The 24,612-nt window shown below is 34.4% G+C and overlaps 3 protein-coding genes across 3 annotated transcripts; 1 reads left to right on the top strand and 2 right to left on the bottom strand.

The window, feature by feature from the left end:
- Positions 1 to 214: 214 nt before the first annotated feature.
- LOC133308332 (uncharacterized) lies at positions 215 to 3,639 on the bottom strand. The gene is made up of 2 exons (XM_061508945.1): positions 3,106 to 3,639; positions 215 to 498 (listed from the first exon to the last, which is right to left on the bottom strand). The coding sequence occupies exon 1, from the start codon at positions 3,489 to 3,491 to the stop codon at positions 3,123 to 3,125; it is 369 nt and encodes a 122-aa protein (XP_061364929.1). The 5' UTR covers positions 3,492 to 3,639; the 3' UTR covers positions 215 to 498; positions 3,106 to 3,122.
- Positions 3,640 to 5,377: 1,738 nt separating this feature from the next.
- LOC133308331 (nuclear transport factor 2) lies at positions 5,378 to 12,669 on the top strand. The gene is made up of 9 exons (XM_061508944.1): positions 5,378 to 5,506; positions 6,493 to 6,678; positions 7,883 to 8,183; positions 8,274 to 8,509; positions 8,598 to 8,772; positions 9,020 to 9,141; positions 9,233 to 9,295; positions 11,839 to 11,902; positions 12,024 to 12,669. Exons 2-9 carry the CDS (start codon positions 6,493 to 6,495, stop codon positions 12,281 to 12,283), a joined length of 1,407 nt encoding a protein of 468 aa, XP_061364928.1. The 5' UTR covers positions 5,378 to 5,506; the 3' UTR covers positions 12,284 to 12,669.
- Positions 12,670 to 16,079: 3,410 nt separating this feature from the next.
- LOC133308355 (ninja-family protein AFP3-like) lies at positions 16,080 to 18,508 on the bottom strand. The gene is made up of 5 exons (XM_061508977.1): positions 18,409 to 18,508; positions 18,272 to 18,323; positions 18,138 to 18,186; positions 17,593 to 18,034; positions 16,080 to 16,465 (listed from the first exon to the last, which is right to left on the bottom strand). Exons 1-5 carry the CDS (start codon positions 18,506 to 18,508, stop codon positions 16,080 to 16,082), a joined length of 1,029 nt encoding a protein of 342 aa, XP_061364961.1.
- Between the last annotated feature and the right edge of the window lie 6,104 nt (positions 18,509 to 24,612).

Raw genomic sequence — 24,612 nt, 5'->3', positions numbered from 1 at the left:
TAAGTTCTTAGGTAAAAAGGACAAACCCCAAGGCTCCCCCCAACTTTCCAAAGATAGGCACAGATACGATAGGGATGAGAGTTGGATTGTCCAACTAAGTTGTTAGGTAAAAGCTTATAAATGGTTTATATCTAACAAGAATTAAGCGTAAAAATATATATGGATTTCATTTCCAAAATATGGATGCTGGCCTGCATGCTCGTCTAGCTGCCCTGAAGAAACTTTGAAATCATGCCGACAAGCTTCATTCATAATCCAAATTAACAGGGAATTTCGGGGGGGATTATCCAATTTATCCATTATGAAGTCATTGAGGCAATTTACTTTATGATGCAACGTTCACAAATAAGTAAACAAATAGTTAAACTTAACTGCAGCCAGCAATCCTTTATTGATATAACATGCTTACACCCTCTTTAAAATGGACGGACATTACACGTCTGTAACAGAAACACAATTTTGACTGGGCCAATAATGTTATCCACTGATAGCATGAACCTGGTGACAAGCAAAGACAGGCAGTCAAAGATAGTCACTAGAACGGTTGAAGCCAAACAAATGAATAGATTATTATCATAAACAATTCTCTGAACACTAAAACAGGTAATACTAGACATAATTGAGCACCAGGAGCAGCTGAGGGGAATGCAGAGCATACAATATAAACAGAGAACAAAAAAAAAAAGTATTCCAGAGAAATGTAGTGTCCTGCAAATTCTGACTCCCATTTGTTCCAGGTAGTTCTTTGTAGCTGATCAAAGTGTGCAAATTGGCCCCATAAATTGAAATTATTATCAAACATGAAATTGTTTGAAACACAGGTAGGATAGCAGGTGTATCTTCATAAAGCTATGACAACATGCACTGCAGTTATAAAATCTAGCATCCCGTTTATTCCAGGTAATCCAGTGTGCAAATCGGCCCCATAAATTGAAATTGCATCCAAACATGGAAACATACGTAGTGCTAGATACAAACATAGTTACACAACCTCTGTAAAATAGCTTCAAACACAAGTAAGATAGCAGGTGTATCTTCATAAAGATATGACTACTATAACTGTACTACAGTTAATAAGATCTAGCAGCAAAATCCAAGTACTGCAAGAATGATATCTTACAATTTCGTTTGTATAGTAAAAGGATATCATCCAATAAGAATTAAATTATACAATAGTAGAAAGGCAACCAGTATAAAAAGTCATGGTCTAGACACACAATCACCATCAACCTAAGGCATATTAACAAGTCAATAACAAGAAGAGACTGAAGCTAAGGCTGAGGGGAGATGCGATAGCTGCACCAAAGAGGGGCTACAATTAATAAAAAACAGCAAAAACAGACAGAACAGAGGATGTACAAAGGATGTGTTTCACAGCGAAAATAAACATTTGATGGAATCATGGAAGAAGTTTCGGCAAAAAAAAAAGGGGGGAAGGGTGTGGGGAGAGACCTGCGAGTATGAAAGAGTCTGGAAGAAGGAGCAGACTCAAAAGAGGTTTAGAAGCTGCCAGAAAAAGTGTTGGGCTGCTGTAAAAGCAGGGTTTTGCCAGAAAATGCTTTGTCTGCCCGAGATGGTGGTGCAAAGGAACAGAGAAGGAACCTAGTGCGTCATTTTACAAAGAAAGAAGGATTTCAAGCCCTATTTTCATTCTGATGGGGAAAAATGAAAATGTACGGATTTCAAAAATCACCTTAAAAATATGAGGGATAGTATACAAAAAAAGGGAAAAGCAGGGGTTTAATGGTCCATTAACCATAGCAACCACAACTGCAATTTGTCTGCTATCTAGCTAAAATTCAGGCCGATGATGCCACTCCACAAAAACTCAAAGCTGCTGCTATCGCAGCCAGGTCACAACAGACCTTGTCATTTGGGGTGTAACTCTGTGTACTCCCTTATGTCTCTTCCAGCGTGGCAAATCACCTCCTAAAATAATACTATTTTCCTATGGGATTTCTTGAACTAACCCCTTCCAAACTTCCTGAAATCTCATTCTTCTTGTTCCTTTAATCCTATGTGCGGTGCATACACAGTTACACACTCCCCTATAAGTTATAGTGTTGAATGTTTCTTGTTCGATGACAAATTTTAAGGATGTGACCCTATCTCTCCTTAGAACATTAACTGCATTATTTCTCCAAGTCTTATATATAATAATACCCATCTTTATTTCTAGCTCCATCATTACTGGCGTGCCAAAGTTAATACTTAATATTGTGCAGTACATCTGTGCGCTGACATAGCTGCTATAGCCAAGTTAATATTGTGCTAAGGCTATACAACACACTACTTAAGGGTAAAGGACAAGCATTAGTGCAATCGTATTGTTGATCCATATAATAAAGATTCAAAAAGTTTTACAAGGATTGGCAACTTCTATCACAACCCTCTCATTGGGAAAAAAGAACAATATAGGCAAAACTAACAGCTTTGCTCGACCTTTAAGAAATATTGAAATATAAGAAGGAAAGATAAGCTGGAATTAAGCTCAACTCCATAACTCGCACACCAGGCCACAAAATGGTACTTCCAGGATCCTGTAGACTATTGTTCTCTGGTTTGATTACTAATTCACAGAGCCTCCAAAATATTTTGAAGTTGACTATACTAGTAACCTACATTCCTCACCCACCATAGTTCAAACTACTTGCCATTTACAGAATAACTCAATCAAACCCTTCAGAGAAACCAATTATCTCTGCAGCATTATAACAAATAATCATAAGAGTAAAGTGAGACAAGGATAATATTTGTTTTATCTTCATCTTCAAATTACCGTGCACTTAATAAGAGATGATTCACTAATTAGCTCTCCTCTTCAGTCTTCATACATACCACCTATGCCGTATGAAGCAATCTTTCATTATTAATATCTGACGAAGACCAATAATGCAATGTTGAAGGAAATAATCCTATTTATTTTTTATTTTATTTTTTAAAAAAAAGGACTTTGACTCATCCTGCATCAGGAAATGAGTAAATTCTTATCAAGTTTGGCTTCCAGTGCAATATTTTTCGAAAGCTATAAACTAACTAATCCCTAATTCAAAATGCAATTTCAATTGAACAACATGGTTCTAGGGAAACGAAAGATTTACACACCCGAATTGCAACATGACCTAACTCTGGTAGCCACCGCCGTGAGCATTCTCGTCCTCCTCGACGGTGGAGTTGAGGTAAACGGGAGGGAAGTCGGAGACGGCAAAGGTCTGCTCCTTCATCATTTTCTCCACATCGGCCTTCTTGAGAATGGTGCGGCGAATCGGAGGGCGGTTGCGGCGCTGGTCGCGGCTGTAGTATTTGATATCGTACACCGTTTCGGGAAGGGAGGTGGGAACGATCGCGTTTTCCTTCGGGGTGGCGGGGCAGAAGACCCGGTACTCAAGGGCTCCGGGCAAAGCCGACAAGTACTCCGGGTGCGATTGAGGTCCCGTCCACTCCCATGGCTTCTTCATAAACCGCTTCAGGCTCTGCAACAGTTTCGCCATCACCACTCAACGAAGGTTCTAGATGATTACCACAAACTTCAGGTTTCACAAGCTGAGTTCAGTTCAGATCAACCACCCTCGCGTTGTTCCTTTCCCTTGATTTGAATCCGAAACCGCCTCGGATCCGGATCCGGATCCGCACACTTTTTTTTAGACCGATCCGTTTATATTTGGATTTGGTATTTTACTCTTAAAGGACATAGAATTTATTTTTTAATTTATTGAGAGTAAGAAATACACAATAAAAATCAGATATAAGAAAGTGAGTAATTTTTTTAATAAAAAATACTACTTTTTAATTAAAATGACTATCTTTTAAAATGATAAAATGATTATCGACAAAATTTTCTCTCTCTTTATATTATATATGTTTTTTATTTATTATTTTTTAAAAATAAATCAATGAAAAAATATTTATTATTTTAAGTGACAAATTTTGTATCATTTTTAGTGAAACAATTGTGTTTTGATAGGTTCTTAGATTCTCTCTCTCTTTCACAATCATTTTTGTTTCTCTCTCCTCTTGATTTTGTGAATAAGAGAATATAAAAAGAGCAAATACTCTTCTCTTTTGATTCCTCAACAAAAAAACATAAAATCTATTTTAATCTTTAGAAAAAAAATTGATTTATGATCCCAATGAAATTCTAGTTTTTTGAGATTATAGTCTTTTTAAAATTCAAAAAAGATTCATGTTAGTCCCTCAAAAAGGATTGAGATGAGTATTTTTTTTCTAAAAAATTAAAATGAGTTCTATATTTTTTTATTGAGGACCAAAAAAGTATTTAATCGTATAAAAAACACTAAATATACACTAAAATACGGTTGTTTCATTTAAAATAATATAAAATTATGTTATTTAAAATAATATAAAATTATGTTATTTAAAATGATAATATTTTTTCCATAAATTAATATAAACATAAACTGAAATTCATTTATAATTTATTCTCAAGCGGAAGTAAAGTAAATCAAATAAAGAATTAGTTTCTTAACAACAAATTAACAGAACTCGTTTATTTTTCAAAAACGTAAAATGCAAATCATCCCCGGATCATTTGTACCATTTTTTTTTTATTTTTTCGTATTACATTTGTGCCTTTGTTTGTTTTTTTTTTCGGTAAACACATTTGTGCCTTTAAATAATGATTCACTTCATCACTACTTTAATTACAAGTTAATCAAAATGTTAAGTCTTAGTTGGCACGTAAGCCAAGACTTCGTTGTGATCACTGATCACGACTAGTCGATCGTCAAGGCATACAATGGCTATACTGAATTTTCAAGTAGTAGCAAATTAATAATATCAAAAAGGACCACTCAGAGAACTATGGTCAAGTTACTCATGATTAAAGAATTCTGTTAGTGTTTCAATTATCAAAAACGCACAACACAAAAAAAAAAAAAAAAAAAAAAAATTAAATTTTTTTTTTAACTGTCAAACGATTTATTTACTTTTTGAAAACTTCAACTAACTCAGCTGAGATGACAATTGATAAAGGCATTGTTTGTTTTAGCTTAATAGCTTTTACGAACCACCATGTCGTTTGACCGAAGGGAATTTTTTTTATTTTCTATTTTCTTTTGCAGTGAGAAAAAAAAAAATTACTGATTAAAAATTAAAAAAAATAATGAACCATAAAGAGAATAATAATAGGGTAATAGGATGACCCATCCTACAACCGTTTTTAACCATGTGCTATAAGTGTAGCACATAATTATAACTATAAAATGTTTTTTCTTCTTCTAGTACATATTTTTTAAACAATTACAAGATAAAAAATCTCATTTCTATGGTATAATTCTTATATTTCCAATAATAATAATAATAAGGCATCTTAGAAATAGAAAAAGCAAATAGCGGGAGTCATCGGCTCTTGTGATCTCCGAACACAAACTAAGCTTCAGAATCTTTGCTCTCTCTCTCTCTAACTTCCTTCGCCCTCCAAACACTCTGCGCTGTCGATCTCTCTCTCTCTCTCTCTGCTTTATAAACCGTGTCTGTAACCAAGCAGGTACACACGTGCTTGTACTCACGAACATGTTTCTTATAATTATTGTCGGATATCTTAGTTTTCGTTTATGGCTTTGTTCTGCATCTTGCTTGCTGTCTGATCTGTTAATATTGTGTCTTTTAGGACTAGTATCTATCCCTTTAAGGATGTACGCGAGGATTTTTCCTAGTTTGTTTTTCTTCTTATCATGATTTGCGGCTTTTAAGTTCACAGTTTTTTGGTTTTAGTTTACAATTCTTTTCTTTTACTGCTCGAATGTTTCATATGTAGGTTGTTATCTTGTTAAGGGTTTTACTAGGATTTTATTCTTCTCGTGATTTGCCGGTTTTCCAGCGTAAAATTACTTAACTGTTCCAATGTTAAGTTTCTGGATTGATCATTTTTCTTTTTGTTCTTCTAGGTATGACTATAATATTCTCTAGCTTTACTTTTGCGACTTGATTAGGTTGTTTTATTATATGTTATCTCGGAGATACTGTTACAATAGTCCTCACACTTGACCTGGGAAGTAAGGACTGGGAAGTGATTTAGGTGTTCTGATCATTGGACCCGTTTGTGTATGAGTGATAACAGTCTACCTCGTCATTTGCTTTAGTGATGAAACTACATGTGGTGACATTAGCAAGCGGTCTCCATGAAGTTATTGTTTAAGGAATTTGCGTCTTTGACAATTAGCAAGTTTGAAGTTTCGTATTTTCATATTTCTCCACTCTACATTTACATTGTTCCTTCTATTTGTAGGTTCTGATGTAATGCTTTCCTATAGCTTTCACCCTGAATTATGTTTTCAAGACACTGAGTCTTTGTTTTGTTCTTTGTTATGACATATAATTAGTTCAGTTATGCGATTTCTTTTGGTATTTGCAACAGGGGTGGGGCATGGCAAGGTGGAAAAATGAAATATTTCTCTTGCTTTCCACGACTAAAATTTATCCATGGTTAATTACGATTTCTTTTACTTTACATTATTGTAAATTCTTTTGCAGATGGCAATGCAGGAAGCAAGCCCTGCCACTACTCATAGTGCTCAAGTTGTTGGCAATGCCTTCGTGGAGCAGTATTATCACATTCTGCACCAATCCCCAAACTTGGTGCATAGATTTTATCAGGAATCAAGTTTCTTGACCAGATCAGACAGCAATGGTGTGATGACGACTGTGACAACTACGAAAGTAAGTCTACCAGGATATGCATGTATAATTCACTCCTCAGATGATAAAGGCTTACATTTTCTACATCCAACCCTTTCTAGAACAATTATCCAATTTACTATTTTAATTGTGAAAGATGCTAAGAGACACAATGCTATGAAATTGTTATTGAGTATTAGTGACCATTTCAAAAAATATTTCTTTCCAACATGTCACATATTATGCATTTTATCTTTGCATTGTTTATAATTTGAGTCTGTATTTTACTAGAGAATGACTCGTTAGTATTAGATAATAATATAAACCATTAAAAAGGCCTTCACCCAATAGCTTAAGCTTTTGGGTTGAATTGGTTCTTTACAGTTAGAAATGTGTCTATCAAGTCACCACTTGATGGATTTATGGTGTAACAGTTATGGATTTGTAGCTTGGGATTTAAAATTACTGAATTGATGTTTCTTAGTTGAATTTTGAACTAAAAGTATGAGTTTAATAGCAAGAAGGATTTATGAAAAAAAAAATTGTGACTTGGTTTTGTGATAGCAGTCTAGTATATGTGTTCTGAGGGTAATTTGAGGACTTAGTGGTGAGTTTTCTGTGATTTTTTATGGGATCACTATATACTTAATAGGAGAAGGACTTGGCTGTTAGGTTTGTTCTGAAATAAAATTCTGATGATATAATTACACTTCAGATATTGTCCAGAAGTTTTTGATAAAGCACCCATTTCAAACAAAACGAAACCAAGAGACTACTGACATGGAAAATCACCAAGGAGACTTCTTTGGAACAAAACTATAGGAGGGCTAAAGGATGCAACTTCGATGATAACACTATTTTTGTTTTGTCACAAAATTAGTAGTATTGAAGGACAGATTACCTTTTGGTCAATTGATTATTCAAACAGTTCTGTCATTTCGCTTGACTAGTTTTTCTGTGAATACATTTAGCTTAACAATTTCTGAGACTGTTTTGCCCTCTTTCTGGATCTAAAGTCATGATGTCTCAAACTTATTGGTATACTTAGTTAGATACTTTTTGTGATGTAACATGTCCAGTAACTATAACATTCGTACTCCCTACGAAGCTTCCTATAAATGGTTTGGTTCCTGAAGAATTTCCTTACTAGTGGATACTAGTAGTAACTTTGACCTCTTATATTTGTTAACCCTACTTGTGGTTTATTTGCAATTCATTAATGAGAAGGAAATAACTTTTGGATCAGGCAATCAATGAAAAGATTATTTCCCTGAATTATGAAGATTATACAGCAGAAATAAAAACTGCAGATTCTCAGGAGTCATATGAGAAAGGTGTGATAGTTTTAGTAACTGGATGCTTAACTGGGAAGGATAATGTGAAAAGGAAGTTCTCCCAGACATTCTTTCTGGCTCCACAAGATAGAGGCTATTATGTCTTAAATGACGTCTTCAGGTACATCGAGGAGAATGACACACTGCAGTTAAATTCTGCTTCAGTAAATGTCATCAATGAAAATGCTGAGTCAGTGCACATGCCAGAATCAGGTTAGCATGATTTTTCTCCTTTTATATGTACTCAACAGTTGTTTGTTTTTCTTAAACCTCAATTTTTAATTGTGTCTTACATGTTTCTAGAGGATATACATGCTCCCGAACATCTTGAGGCAGACCCTGCAACTTTTGCAGAGGATGAGAATCTTAATAATGGTGATGAAGTTTATCATTCTCAGGACAATGAGGAAGAAGGATCAGTTATTGATGAAGAGGTTGCTGAGCCCTCTACTGATTTAAGTCAGAATGATGTGGTTACAATTCATGATTCAACTTCTGCAGTCCAGGATGATGCACCAAAGACATCATATGCATCAATTGTGAGTTTGTCCTTATGTATTTTTTTGCATTGTTGTACTCTTCCGATCTTTTACGTTCATTGACTTTATTGGTTTCATTTACATGAAGGTAATGAAAAGCAACACAGCATCTGGTCATGTCTATGTTCCCAGCCAAGCTGCAAGAGTGGCATCTGCTAAATCCAGTGAACAGTGGCCTGCTACTGGCAAATCTACTCCTGGGCCTGAGGCATTAGCTCCTAGTAGTGACAGTGCACCTGGGAATAGCGATGTTCATGAAGAAGGTATATATTGATGTTTGTTGACACGCGTAACAGCTATTTTCTTTTTCAGACCGTTCCTGTGATCTAGACACATATTATCCTCCTCAAATTCTGTTTCATCTAATTTTGTCTTGTGAATGGAAGAGATTAAAACAAATACATAAGAGAAAAGGAGGCTAAATCAATTGATAGAGTTTATAACTTCATATGTACTGGTGCCTTAAATTCTAGTTTGAAAATCAATTAACTTCCTCTTTCCTTTTAACAGCTGAAGGTCACTCCATATACATACGGAACTTGCCATATAATGCAACAGTTGAACAACTTGAAGACGTCTTTAAGAAATTTGGTCCTATTAAGCATGATGGAATCCAAGTTAGAAGTAGTAAGGTCGGTGGATATTACTATCTGCACTTCCAAACAATCTAAGCATTATCTGAGGCAAGCTAAAGAGCTATTTTGTACTTTTGGCTTCTTGCAGCATGGATTCTGTTTTGGCTTTGTTGAATTTGAGGAATTGAGTTCCATGCATAGTGCACTTGAGGTACAGGCTATTTTTTTGAACTATTGATTTTATAGTTTTGCACTGCTGTTTGTATATTTAGCCAGGAAAGAAGTATCTGTTTGTGGACATCCATAAGACTAAGGTAAAGTTTGGATAACTTTTAGAATACTTTCAGTTGATTGGTAGTGGTACAGATTAGCATTAGCTTGGATCAATTTTGCCTGTAGTTCCTATGTTCCAGCTTCTAACAGGAGCAGTTCTGGTGCTGGAACTTTTGGGTGTTGAATATGTTCTGCAGCCTCTGTACATAAAACATTTTGTATGCTTCTAAACTGGAAGGCCTTTCTGGAAATCTGATTAAAGCAATATATAAATGCACTTTGGAAATGGGATTAGTTTTAGACTTTTTGTATTTATTATTATAGGTAACCTTGCTTAGATTGTTTATTGAGCGTGTTTAAGTTGTAATTGTGTGAAATAAGGAAGCAGGTCTCATGGTTGGAAAGCATTTGAGAAGATATCTCTGTTTATGATTGAGATACCCAATCTCTTTGCTTCTTGATCATGTCACTGATTTATTTGACAAAATACCATAGTTTGTTTCTTCTAACATATCACTGTATGATATGTTATCTATGAGAACAACTCAAGCTTGGTTTTGGTTGCACCAGGTATTTGACTCAACATTAGAAATTAAGGCTTCTTTTAGCTTGCAGTGTCTTTTTGTTTGGTTTTTGAGTAATCATGTTTCTTTCAGGAGCACTAGTTATCCTTAGCCAATATACTCCCCTAGTGTCTTTAACTTAAATAACTTTAATTTAAAAAATCTATTCCTTCCCATTAGTTTCCTGTTGTCTCAAGCTGGCTAGATGCTTGTATTGTGGTAATCTGAAGAATGATTAGGAAGCAGTGTTGCAGTGAAGCTGCAGTGGCAGCAAGTGGATGAAACGGCTTGCTTTCAGAATATGGTAATTGGTGATGATGTGGCACTAGTGGTGGCACCAGCACTCAGTAGATAGAAGTCATGGAGCTAATGTTATGGTTGAGTGATTGAGGGGTGTCGGTTGTTGACAAGTTGATTATGATGGTTATGACAACATAATGGTATTGATGACTTAATAGTTTGAAATGGCTATTATCGTGGTGGGATGGTGGTGAATGACATGACTAAAATGCTATGTAAGTGGTGGGGAGTCTGGTGAGTAACGACAGCAGCAGAGCAGGTTTTTAATGGTAGCAATATGGTTGTGATGATTGGTCTTAAGCAATACCATGTGGAAGGGGATGAGTAGTGGAATGGCTTCTGCTTTGTAATTAATGTATTCACAAAATTCAGTTGGAACTAGGAGGCATCTAGTTTGATTGGAAAATAGATCGCCATTGTCATTGTAAAGTTGGTAAGAAATAGAATGTGTGTGTTTCTGAGGAAAAGTATGTTTCCGTCTTCTTGTCATTTTGTTGAATAGAAACTTATTAAACAAGGACCCATATCACTAGATGGGTTTGGCTAAATGGATCAATGGACGTCCTTGGGCTCTATCAAAGATCCAATTTTCAATAGGTTTTCCTCCATTGGTCGTCTTCTCACATGACCGACCATATTACCTTAGGCAAGTTTCTGTCATCCTCTCCTTTGTAAATGCCACTTCACCTTTCTCTCAGATACATCTGTTCCTGAACTTATCTTGTGTGTCCACACATCCACCTCAGCATTCCCATCTCTGCCACACTTTTTTTGTCTTTTTTCTTTTGTTCTTGTTGGCACTTTACCGCCCAACTTTTCCTAATATAGAGCACCGCTGGCCTTACACATCAATTTCTTTTTACCTGTTTTAGAAGAATCAGAGAAGGGGAAACAAGTCAACTAATGATCCATTTTTCTACTCCATTTGTTTTTTTGGTAAAAAAGATGCAGTTACTTTGTCATATAATGAGGAAATCATCTACAATGCTGTATTGCAGTACATAACATATCAGTTCACTATTACGGTTCTATGCCCTATGGATTTTAGTGGCAGGTCCAAATGACTTTGACCTTGTCTAACTTAGTAATATGAAGCCATGGATGCCATTGGCTTTTCCTATGCAGAAATGCTTTAAGGTAGCATGAACCCCAGATAGGAACTCTATTGAGGTTTTCAGGAAGTAGCTTGGTACTGTGCTCTACTGTTTTACTGGATATAGACTACAGATCGGACCAACTGGGTTTTAGGATGTTCTGGACTTTGTACTTTCCCTATATGGATTACCAATTCAAATTTAAAAAACATTTGGGTTCTTGATTACTTGTCAAGTTTTTTCTTTGGGGTATTTATTTTTAGGAATAAAAACCTATAGGTCTAGTTTTACCTACCTGTTTTGCCATAACCAGAAGTTTGGCAAAGACTAACTTGATTTTTTTTGTTAGATTATATAACTAGAGAATATGCGGGTGTTGAATTCTTATTTGCACCAATTACCAGTGATTCAGTTCATTTTGAAGCATCTTCATGTTATCTTTTGTATTTGTCTATCATTGCATATCATGACCCACCAAAAGTCTAAATTTTTCGTGGAATAAATCTTGCTAAAATGAATTTCAGGCTTCACCAATGACTGTTGGTGAGCGACAAGCTGTTGTTGAGGAAAAAAGAACTACTACACGAGGTATGCCAACATATTTTCATTTCTTCCCTCTTATTCTGAGCTAAACATGATTTATATTTGCTGGGCATAAAACCAACGTTATCAGAGAGATGTTGATTATGCTCTTTTTTTCTTATTATAGTCAGCGGTAGTGGGAGAGGGAGGTATCCTTCAGGAAGAGGTGGTTTCCGAAGCGAGAGCTTCAGAGGACGTGGGAAGTTCGGTGGTGGACGGAGTTATGGAAGAAATGAATTCAGAAACCAAGGAGAGTTCTCAGGGCGACCTAAGGGTTCAACAGGACAGAAGGGAGAAAGTTCTCAACGGCCAAGTCAGAATGGAGGTGGGAGGGGTGGACGTCAAGGTGTGGGGAACCTTAATTCTACACCATCAACTTCAGCATGAGCATATTGGTTAATGAAAGAATAGAACAACATTAACAAAAACAAAACAATAGAGACTGGTGGGTGATAATATTTGTATAGGAAAAGGAAGACAAACACCTCTTTCCTTTCCAATTGTTTAGGCAGAAATTCAGGTTTCTGGCTTTCATCATTGCAATGATCAATAGGTTGATCAGCCCTTGCAGGAGGTGTTTTGGATCGGTCACATCTTTTTTTGTTTTTTCGTTACGAATACACTTCATTCTATTTTGCTGAGATATATCTGAGCTATATAGAGCAAGAATGTTCCTCCTACTGAGTTGTTTAACATGAATCTCTGTTGTGGATGTTTTATGTGTAAATTGGAACTATGTGAGTTCCTTTTCTTTTTCTCATAAATTTAATGGAAACCATGTACGATTTTTACCTATGTGCCTAGGTGAGTATAAGAGGACTAGTTGAGCAGTTTCTATTTATCTATCTACTTTAGTTGACATGGTATACTGTAATGGGGTTATAATGACATAGTGAGAAATAAAATTCTAAACAGTGAGCAACACTGGAAACAAAATCCTCAATCAGATAACAAAGAACTCTTGCTGTAGCTAGGGAAAATGTCAAATATCATTAGTGGCTGCAGATGGCACCAAATTCTTCTACTTTTTAGAGGACTTGCAGTTTCTCTATTGTTGATAGGGTGAACCCCAAGCTTCTCTCTGCTGATAGTGACACAACTTTTTTCTGCTTTGCTCTACAGTTTCGGCTGCTCCACTCTTATGGGAGGTGTAATTGTTATATGCAGTGTGCACATGGTTAAGTATATGGAAGAAAATATTTGAGCCCTGGAAAGAATGCTTTTAATGGTGCCGTTAAACTGGTTTTTAGATTTTTGTGACTTTCATAAACTCACATTCCTCCTGCAACGAAGCGTTATCATTTTATTGGACCACAATGAGGGCCTGAGCACAAAAAGAAAAGAGAAAACTAATAGACTTAGCTAGGAAATCCGAACAATAGTTAATAAATTGGATGAAATCACTTTTTGGCAACATAATAAACAGGTACCGCATTCAAGAGGTAAATTCACAGCATAGTTAGCCTTTTGTTTCTTTTAACGTTTAAAAAATCAGATATAGTTACCTCTTTCTTATTATGAATTTAGATTTAAGAAACAACTTGAATAAAAAATAAACATTATTTACCAAAATATAAGATATGAAAAAGTAAAACTAGGGGGTGATTATCATCCAAGATGATAGAAGCAAGAAGACAGATTCCAAAAAACTTTTCTAACCAAGTCAGAGTGATTTTGTTGCGCTGACTTTTCTAAAACCTACAGTTTTAGTGACTGATGAGAAGTAGCTTGTGAGTTGCCATGCGCTATGAAGAATTTTGAATTCCACTTGAAAAGTCTCAAATCATGGATTGAAAAGCTATTTTTTAAACTTCTATTCAAACAATGATTATGAGTTCAAAACATAAAAACCAAACACATTATGCAATAAAGTAGCAATTTTCTATGCCTATTTAGCTTCTCTTAGTCGGAGGAGAGGACTAATAGATGAAGGGTATTCCTCTGCTGCTACAAATGGATGTTGTGGCCTTTCATGTCATAAGCTTTGCTTTTTTCTTTTCGCTTTATATTACAGCGAAGGAAGGACGGACACTTGTAAAAACAAGGGGAGTCGTGTCCGACACAGCGACACGCTCCGACACGGTGTCGGACACGCGGTCAACTTTTTCCGACACGTTGACCATTCCGACACGCGAATTTGACCGTGTCCGACACGGTCAAATGACATTTTCGTAATTTTTTTTTTAATTTTTTTTTTTAAAAATTATTTTTAAAAAAAATTAAAATCTAAGCTTCCACCTTGATCATATCAATTTTATTTTTTAGTCTTTTTTCCCCTTAAGTAGATAAGAGATCATCTCAGCATCATTGTTGTCAATTTCTATCACGCTTTTGTTGTATCTCTTTGTCTCTGATCTCTCTCTAATATGATTTGATTTCTCTGTATGATATTATATCTCTCTCATCTCCGTTCTTATTTTTTATTAAAGCTTCCATCTTTATAACGTGTTGATGGGTATTATTAATTTAGTTTCATTTTTTTGTTAAATTATTAAATATTAAATGAAATATACACTATATAAATTAAAAATATTATTTAATATTAAAACGTGTACCAATGTGTCAAAATCTATAATTTTTAATATTGACGTGTCGGAGTGTCGTGTCGTGTCACGTGTCGCGTGTCGTATCGGTGCTGCATAATGTTGGTTTCCTACTGTATCGATGCCCTGGTGTCAGAAAAATGGTTTTGCTAATCCATATTTTCTTTTCCACAAACAACTTTGTTATTTAATAATAGTTAAAATTTGAATTTGATTTTAGTTGATTGATAATAGTAAAATCATATAATATAATAATAATATTATACATTTAAGAATGAAAATTTTATAATAAATGTTATAATTTGATTTTATTTATATCATATAAAATTATAAAATTATTAAATTATTAAATACAAATTTAGATGGTGATATTCGAGATTTATATTTTTCAATAATGCTTGATTATTGACTTGTTATCTATGTATGCGTTTTTCGTTTTAACCTGATCATCTATGTATGCTTAGCTTTCATAAGGTATATTAAAACCTAAAAAGAGTAGAAGAAAAAAATAATTTAAATTTTATTTAAAGGAAAAAATAATTTTGCTTTTACTGCAAATAATTTTTTTTTGCCACATTTACATAAATATGAGTGTATCCCACTAATATTTTCTCTTTTTTCTCTTTGTAATGTAATAAGACTCATTCACTTTTATATGAATGTAGCAGGAAATATTTTTCTGCAGCAAAAACAGAAACATTACACCCGTATTTAAACGGGTATAAAAGATTAGGATTTAGAATACTGAAACAATTTCTAACATAAACAATAAAAGATTATGTTAGCATACAAATCCATCAAATTAAAAATTTGATAATTTCTCAAGAAAAAAAAAGAAAAGGAAGTATTGTGGAAAAGAAAATCTGACATAGCAAAACCATTTTTCTGACACGAAGACAACAATACAGTTGGAAACCAACATTGCGGTTAAGCCAAAAGGAACCAAAAGGAAAAAGCAAAGCTTATGGTAAGAAGGTCACGTATGTGTTAGACTGGTGTTGTGCTTTAGACCCATAAGATTACCAAACTTGTTTTCCTCCAAGGTGTAGAGGACTCTTATGTACATTATTAGATACATCAGTAATAGAGAACCGATGACATTCTCTTTCTATTCCTATATATCTTACATTCTTACCTTTTTATTGTTTTAGTTATGCTTATTGCCATTGATTGGATTTTGAGATTTGGAGCTATTGCTTCTACTTGGGCTTTAGGCCTTATGCCCTCTTTTGCACCTTTCAGTTGATCCTTCTTGCTGCTCTAATGATGGGTGATTTCAGTAATAAGATTTATATAAACCATCGTTGGAAGCTCTGGTTTAACGGGCGTGTATGAATCATGAGTTTTTTATGAACCAAAATTGTCAATATATCTAACCAAATGAATCATGATTTTTAATTGATCCAAAATAGTCTGATCATCAATTTGATTATAAGACTAAACCACACTAAGTTTAACACTAAATTTCTTTGCAAATAACACTGGTGTGTATGTTCACAAATAGGAAAAACCTTTTTTTGAGGAAAATTTTCTGGAACACATTACTTGAACCATAAGATAAGATAAGTAAGGATTCTTTGCTTCCTCTAGAAATTCTAAAAGGGGTGAGTGATAAAGGGAGGTCCATCTCATCCATTAATCTAAAATGAGTTAGAACAAAGACTGATGTGTTTCATGGGATTAGCCACTTCCTTGCCACCAGCATGCATCACAAATTCTGCTGGAGAGAGGAAGCTGCCATGGCAGACACACACAATACACACTTGATCTCTCCTATAATTGTACAGAAGCCCTTCTATTCTCTTCCCACTGGGGCCATCTCCTGTAGTAGTCACGCTATGCATCTCTCTCACAAACTCCATTGCATCACCTTTAAGATTGGGATTCACTTGTTTAAGCTTTTTGGCTGGACTCTCAAGCTTAGTATCAGAGGGCCTTTCTGACATTTCCTTAAGCATTGCTTTTGGGGAAAGCTTGCAATTATTTTTCTTCTTGGGTGATGTCTGGACGTTGGAACTAGCTCTTCCTTCAGTATAAACAACATCAGCAGACAACAGAGTTAAGTATCACCAACAAAAGAATAACCTGTAATATTATTATAATGTATCGTGAGAAACGTTGAATCAAAATCCAAATGCAAGTAATTTCCATTTCCCAAGCTAAACTTACGTTGATGGATTTAACAAACTAGTAGAAATATACTTGGAATGCACAATTGCACATTCCACATGATTTGTGAGGTAGAAGAAACAATCAAGAGAGACAATCATGCAGAAGTTATCTCAGCATTATAGCCATAGCCAAATGAGAACAGCTTTGCATCGAATTAAACCACATGCTCCACCGCTTGTGCGGGCCCCCGTCAATTCCTTTGAGTTTCATTCTTGCGAACGTACTCCCCAGGCGGGATACTTAACGCGTTAGCTACAGCATTGCACGGGTCGATACGCACAGCGCCTAGTATCCATCGTTTACGGCTAGGACTACTGGGGTATCTAATCCCATTCGCTCCCCTAGCTTTCGTCTCTCAGTGTCAGTGTCGGCCCAGCAGAGTGCTTTCGCCGTTCCAACTTATGTATTTACTTGTAAACAAGTCAGCAGTTGTTCAGGAGTTAAAATTGTCTAAACTCTAAGGGAAAAACTCTGCAAGGTTTTCTAAGCTTATGAACATAAGGGAATCTTGTTGCTTAGGAAGCTATTTTCTCCAAACAGACCTGTTTTGGTGCAAAATTACCTGTGGAAGCTATGAAGAAGTAATGTACAGAACCACCACCCAGATTCCCAAATTATGAATGTTTAAAATTAAATGCAAATATCTTTGAGACAAATTTAGCAGGGAAATTATGTAAAATTGGTAAACGTTAAGTATGTTTCTGATCATTATAGATAAAAGAATTCAGATAGTGGTAATCAGTGCTAATTGCAGCATCCATAAAACTGTGTTTTCATGTAACGGGAAAGTAAATGAACCTTGTTTTGGTAGGTATAAAATCATGAATAATGGTCTTAACACTTAAAATTGATTCAGATATGACATAGAAAGATAAAAATATCCGTTTTGTGTAAACAAATTTTGGTCTTGCAAGGTTTCGCCACACTCTTTAGGTGCAATAAATAACCAAAGGATCAAGAGACAAAAGAAAAAGAAGTTACCATCATGCCATGAATCCCGAGAAGGATTTGCCAGTGTGTTGAGTTTATAAACTGAGTGAGCAAGTTGCTGAGCGCCGGCTGGAGGCGGCGGAGACACCACAAGGGTCTTATCTGGCTCTACTGCTGCCACCCTGCGCAGCAGAAACCTGTTCCTAGTCTTCACTCTTCTCATTGTCTGTAAGTCCCCAAACCTAATCAGACCCTTCTCAGTCTTTAGTGGCAGCGAGCAAGACCTATCCAGAGATGGAACAAAGGGAAGAACATTATCTGCTCCATTTGCCACCACAGTACTATTGGCTTTCTCCCCAGCCATTGTTAATGACCTTATCAGCCACTTTTCTTCTGTTTTTTGACCGCATGGTGAAAGCTTCAGAGTGAGGTCTATCAGCTCACACTTGTTGGGTAATTTGGTTTTGTTTAGTTTCCCAGCAAAAACAACACCCTGCAAAAGAAATAAAAAAAATCACGGTAGTTTAGTTTTACTTTCTACCATGAATAAGTCAATTTGATCAGCAGTTGTTTTTTTTTTTCTTCTGGTTTGTCACCTCCATTGAAATCCTTGAACAGAACAACACCCTTGAAGAATGTATATCTCTGAAAAAAGAACATGCACAAACAAGTTAGACATAAAAGTTGGATGAGTGGTGGTCACCTTAAAATGTTACAAAATCTACCATACCTGATGAAAATTGCACGAACTCCCTCCCCAAAAGGAAGAAGAGTACTGAGGACTATATATAGAAGATAAAGCAAAAGAAATCACATCCAGGAGTGTGAGTTTTGAACTATAGAAAAAACAAAGAAGATAGCTGAGACTGAGAGGGCTTGGCAGATAATAAGAAAGAATGATAAAGATGAAGAAGTGGACCTGAGATGATTGAGAAGTGAGAAGATCATAGAGAATTTTGTTGTTCATGCTTTTAAGTTATAAATAAAGAGTGCAATTTGACAACGCATTTTGAAATTTCCACGTGTTAATTAATGGGGAGAGAGGTTCATGTATCTTGTGGCACTAAGGAACAGCTCCTTGAAAATTGGTCCTCTGTCACTCGGGTACTTGTTAATGAGCCCCGTACGAGGGTACCAAGTAATTGTCAAATGATGTTGAGGGCACTAAGGTCAATTTCAATTGAGGCAAGGTTATAGACTATAGTGACAATTTTTTAGTGGGAGACGAGAAATTCTTGCTCCAGGGTACACGTCAATTGTAGACGAACTTGCCTATTGATACGTGTAATCAATCGCCTCTGACTTGGGCTGGCCACGAAAACACAAGCAACTCTTAATTGTTGATGGGAAGGGAAAAAAACCCCGGCTCGACGGTTCAGTTCGGTATCCAGTAAACCGGTTGCATAATCGGTCCAAATTGCCTTAAAGACGAACATGTCTCTTGCAACATGGTTAGTTGAGAAGTGTCCTAATACAGTAATGGTAGCTGAATTACTTTCAAACGTCTCTATTCCTCAAGAAATACGATGTTTGACTTGCCTCTATAACTACTATATATTACATTTTCACTTCACATTGGTGAAATATTTTTTCGTATATGCTGTCTACTAGTACTTACAAAACGAGGCCAGATCAAGGAAGACCAACAAAGCTCATCCTTTTAACGGTAGTCAGCATAACATGATGGATCTCTTCTTGTTGGTTGTGACTTGTGACTTTAGCAACAGATCATTACATCATATCACTGCATTAGCTTTATTGCAACATATTTTTGTTAGCAAGATTTTGTTTTCATTTAGACCGTGATCATTTGATAATCACATAAAAGTTGTGTTAGTATTATTATGAAGGGTGCACATTAACATAGCTTATCAATCAAAATATTGTTATTATATTTATTTTGTATATAAATCCGGTTGATCCGGTTGAATTTATAACTCACCGGTTCAACCAATTACCCACGCCGAGTTGAAAATCGGTCCAAATTTTATATCATTGGAAAAATATATGAGAAGAAACAATAAATTAATAATAACACACTTAAACCATTGGTGAATTTAACTTTAACAATAAATGAAATATATAGCTTCAACAAATATTTCTTTAATTTCGCATTCTTAAAATTATGATTGAAATTATTGGCAATGAGTTGAATCCAGTACATGTGATGCATATTCAAAGGCCATTAACCAAGAGCTTTATTTGCAAATGCCAATTTTATAAGGAAAGTTATATTTACAAAAAATTTGTTTTTAAACTCTTACAATATATAGTTTCAACAAATATTTCTTTAATTTCGCATTCTTGAAATTATGGTTGAAATTATTGGCAATGGGTCAAATGTAGTACATGTGGTGTATATCCAGAGGCTTTTAACCAAGAGCTTTATTTGCAACTGCCAATTTTATACTTGAGAAATGTTATCTTTATAAAAATTTTATTTACAAACTTAATTATATACTAAGAGTAGTATATAAACAAACTCATGTACTACTCTTAGTACATACTTAAATTTATAAGAATTTATAAACAAAAAATATATAAATATAACCTGCTAGCTACTTTATACTTTGATGTTGATAAAAAATAAAACATACACCTTGCTTTTGGATCACATGCATCTATGTTAGCCAATAACCATGACCAAGTCTCCAAAGTCTCAGCTTCAACAATAAAAAATGCATTAGGCAGGATGCAATTGTTTCCAGTGTCATGGCAATCAAAAGTATCTCCTAATACTTATCACAAAGGTAGTTGTCATCAACTTGAATTAGAGGTTTACAATACTTGAAAACATAGCAACATTGTTTTAAAGTTCAAAAAAGGCAATGAAACACTTGAAATTGATTGTGAACCCGGTTTCCATACACAAAACCACTTGTTTGTATTAGATACACTGAACCAAGAGCAAATAATGATTTTTAATCCAACAATCTTGATAAATATGCACTCTTTTTATGCGATGATTTGATAATTGAACACATAATCTAATATAAACTACCAAATCCCTTATCAGTATATCAACTCTAGTGGCTTGGCAAATATGCATATGATTTCATCATAATCACCGAAAACCTTCACTATCACTTTTTATTTGGCCTCCTTGTAAGAGATCATTCAAAGCATCACAACAGTATTTGAACGTCAGAAATAAGTGATGAAACACTTGAAATTGATTGTCAACCCAATTCCCATACACAAAATCCGGAGCAAATAATGACATGTAATGCAACCATTTCGATACTACTCATCCCAATCATTGAAATTTTTCACTATCGTTTTCTGTTTGGTCTTCCTAGCTTTTGTGTACGAGATTTTGAAACCATAATTCCCATAAATCCTCTACTAGAAGAGTGTAATTGAAACTTATTTTAATTTATTCAATAAATTAAAATTGTTGATTTTTAATTTTAAAATGTGAAATCGGTGTTTTAAAACCTGCCTCATCTCGACGTCGGCTCCGCTGAGTCACTAACCTCTCCTCTCTGAGGGTTGGAATCAATAGTTAGACCATGCATGCACGTTGAGCCCTCAGACCCCGAAACGTCCAGGTTGAACCCGTGACTCCCGAGTCAAAGGGGTCAGAGGAGGTCACTGAACGCATCGTTTAGTGTGTAAAAACAAAAAACAAAGAATAGGATAAAATAAAAATTCGTTATTGTCTATATTTAGAACTAGATCTGAAATCTGAATTATTATTCTTCTCTTCTGATCTTCTCTCCCAGGCATATACTCAGTCTCCTTGATCTGGTGATTTCCTCCGCCGTGGTGATGGTTCCTCCTATCCTCTTCGGTTATTTCTCTCCCTCTCCTTTGTCGTGTTGGTTCTTCTTTCTCCACCGTTGATTCGTTGCACCCATGCCTCTCCTCCGTCGTTCTCTCTTTGGTAGGAGATCTCCTTTCACATGTTGTTGCATGTGAGAAGGACAAGGAGGTCCTCAATTTGATAATATAACTTTTCATTAACTCCATTGGAATATGTATTTTATACTTTGATAGTTTGATACTTTGATTAGCTTTTGTAATATGGAATTGTGGATGTAATTTGTTGAATTATGTTAAATATATTTTAAATATTTGATGATTGGTGGTTTGATTTTTTTGAATTTTTCATATAGGATATATATTTAATTTTTTAATGTATAAAATCGGGTCACGAAGTGACCCTTGGCCTCGGCCGAGCTGATGGTCGGACCGAGTTTTTAAACTATGTGTGAAATATTTAAATATATTATTTTTAAAAGGTCAAATGCCGAAAAATATGAAAGAATTGACTTATGATTTTATGTCCTTTTTTGGCTAAAAAAAATGATTGAAGTGGTAACACTTGATGCATGATCAGAAGCTGTAAACTCTTATTCTATGCAACATACTAGATAAGAGAGAGAGAGATCTTTTTAATTTTCAACTGCACAAAATCTCAATTTTTAAATTTAAGTTTTTATGTAAATAATAGAAAAACACATGCTCAAGAAATTCAATAATTAAATTACAACTGTAATTCTAGATTTCTATAGGATCCGTTTCCTATTTTAATATCCTAATTTTCTAAGGAATATTTGATAGAAGAAATTTTTTTAGATTCGGAAAAACTGACATTAAAAATTTTATTTACTCATAATTGATATAAGGATTGTGAAAAAAAAAATTAAAAAAGTAAAATTTCCAAAATTTAAAATTATGAAGATGATTCCTAACAAAGAATACCACAGGGTGGGTGATATTCTTGGATTTCCAACCGGTGAAATTTTTTTCCAAACTTAGTCGGACAGAAATACCCCTTCCTCCGTAGACAAGTTTGATGGTTGCTCCGGTGAGTTGCGAGCTTCCATGTACCTTCTCTCATCAGAAGTTTCAGCTATTGGACTTTTTTTCCTTCTCAGCTCGTAACCATTCCTGTTTCCTTGTTTTGTGCAGAATTATTTTTCACAGCTGATTTAAAAACATCGAAGTTTCAAATATAAGGTGTTTATACTTTCGTTTCCTATTTGTCCCTCTGTTCTCATATTTTAGCGTGTTTATGCGTTTTGTTATTCATCATTTTTCATTGATGATTTGGGTTGGGTGCATTTAATTCGTATGGTGTTTCTGATGTTAATGAAAATTGTTCCGTGAAATGATGCGCTTGAAAACCTACGTTTTATAATCTGTTTTTGACTGTTGACTGTGCAATAAGCTTCAGAGTGATGATGCTTTAAAGGAAGCTATCTCAAGAATCATGGTTGATTCCAATGAGAAAAATCATAAATTTGTGGAGACCATTGAACTCCAGATTGGGCTGAAAAACTATGATCCACAAAAGGATAGTAGTTGAAGAATATGAAAATACGGGAAGATGGGTTGTCCTACACCATATTCTCAGCAATATTTGATAATCAATTAAACATAGAATCAGTAAATTTAAGTTAACATTTTTAATAATATTTTGATCTATTAAATGATTTTTTGGTAATATTTTTGAGAAATTTACTTTCACACCCAAGAATAAAAAAAAAAATCCTCCGCCAAATGCTTCTAAGTGCTTATGTTTGTAATTTTAAGTTTTTAACATGTAAACACTTTAATAGTAGAATTTATAATATTTGAAAGAACAATATGAATTTATAAAATTTTAAAAAACTATATGAATTTTTAATAAACATTTAAAATTACAAGAGTCAATGAAAAAATAACAAACAAATGGAATGAAATTAATAAAAAAAAGTAAAACCTAATATAATTTTCTCAATCAGTAAAATATAATATAATTTTTAATAAACATTCAAAATTACTAAGCAACAGCTCTTCACATACCTAAAGTTATACTAGTCCTCCATGCATTAACATTTTCTCGTTCATGTTCTTGGATTTGACCAATGGGTTGAAAATCTTCTTCATTTGGTATCAAAACTATGTATAAGACCCAATTTTTTTAATTATTAAAATAATTCTAAATTTGCATATAGAACCTCAAGTTCTTGATAAAATTTCGTTTGAAATTTTTTGCAATTGATCTTGAAAATCTTGGGGTTTTTGTTCAATGTGATGAAAATTTTCTAACCATATATCATATGCATATTTTCATTGAATATTCTAAAAAAATTACGAATCTAAATTTCTGGGTTTTATTACATGAAAGTTTAGAAAAAAATTCAATTTTTTTTCAATTGATACATTGAAACCTTAAATTGTTTTAGAGCTTTTGAAAAACAAGTTTTTAGTTATCTATTAACACAAAAATTGTTTGAAATCGTTATAGTGAAGGAATTTCATTCATGAATGTATTGTTACGAAATATAGGATTTATATTATGAAAGTTTCAATCTTTCTTTAAATTGATATTTTTCGTTGATGTAAACCGAAAATTGGTTTGAGGGTTTTAGTTTCCCTGTTATTTTTCCACTGTTTTATGTTGTTTTTAATACAAAAATCACACATTTTGTTACAAAAAAAAATCGCGACCCATAGCTTGAAAAATCATTTTTTAAACTTCCAAAATTTCTCAAAAATAGCTAAAAAATATATTATTTTGAGATAGATTATATTAAAATCTCATTGGTACGTTGTTTCTGGGTTTTTTGAGTGATGAAAATCGGTCAAAATTATACTATTTTTGAATTTTGACGAAGCTCCCATGGCGGAACCCGATTTCGGGCAGGTCAACCTGCCAAAGGAAGATGAAAATACTGCAATGGAGAAATCTCAAGAAATCCTAGGAGTTAGGGTGAGAATGTAGCACCGATACGACACGCGACACGTGACACGACACGACACGACACGACACTCCGACACGTCAATCCTAAAAAATTATGGATTTCGACACGTTGGGACACGTTTTAATATTAAATAATATTTTTAATTTGTATAGTGTATATTTCATTTAATATTAAATAATTTAACAAAAAAATGAAACTAAATTAATAATACCCATCAACACGTTATAAAGATGGAAGCTTTAATAAAAAAAAATAAGAACTGGTATGAGAGAGAGATATAATATGATTAATATCAGATAGAGAGATGAAATCATATTAGAGAGAGATCAGAGAGAAGAAGAAACAACAAGAGCGTGATAGGAATTGACAACAATGA

Source organism: Gastrolobium bilobum, unplaced genomic scaffold (genome assembly GCF_033153095.1).
Source record: "Gastrolobium bilobum isolate Gb01-03AN ecotype WA unplaced genomic scaffold, APGP_CSIRO_Gbil_v1 utg10772, whole genome shotgun sequence".
In the NCBI taxonomy this organism is placed as follows: Eukaryota; Viridiplantae; Streptophyta; class Magnoliopsida; order Fabales; family Fabaceae; genus Gastrolobium; species Gastrolobium bilobum.
Note: the sequence above shows the minus strand (reverse complement) of the source record. Positions and strands in the feature narration are given on the sequence as shown.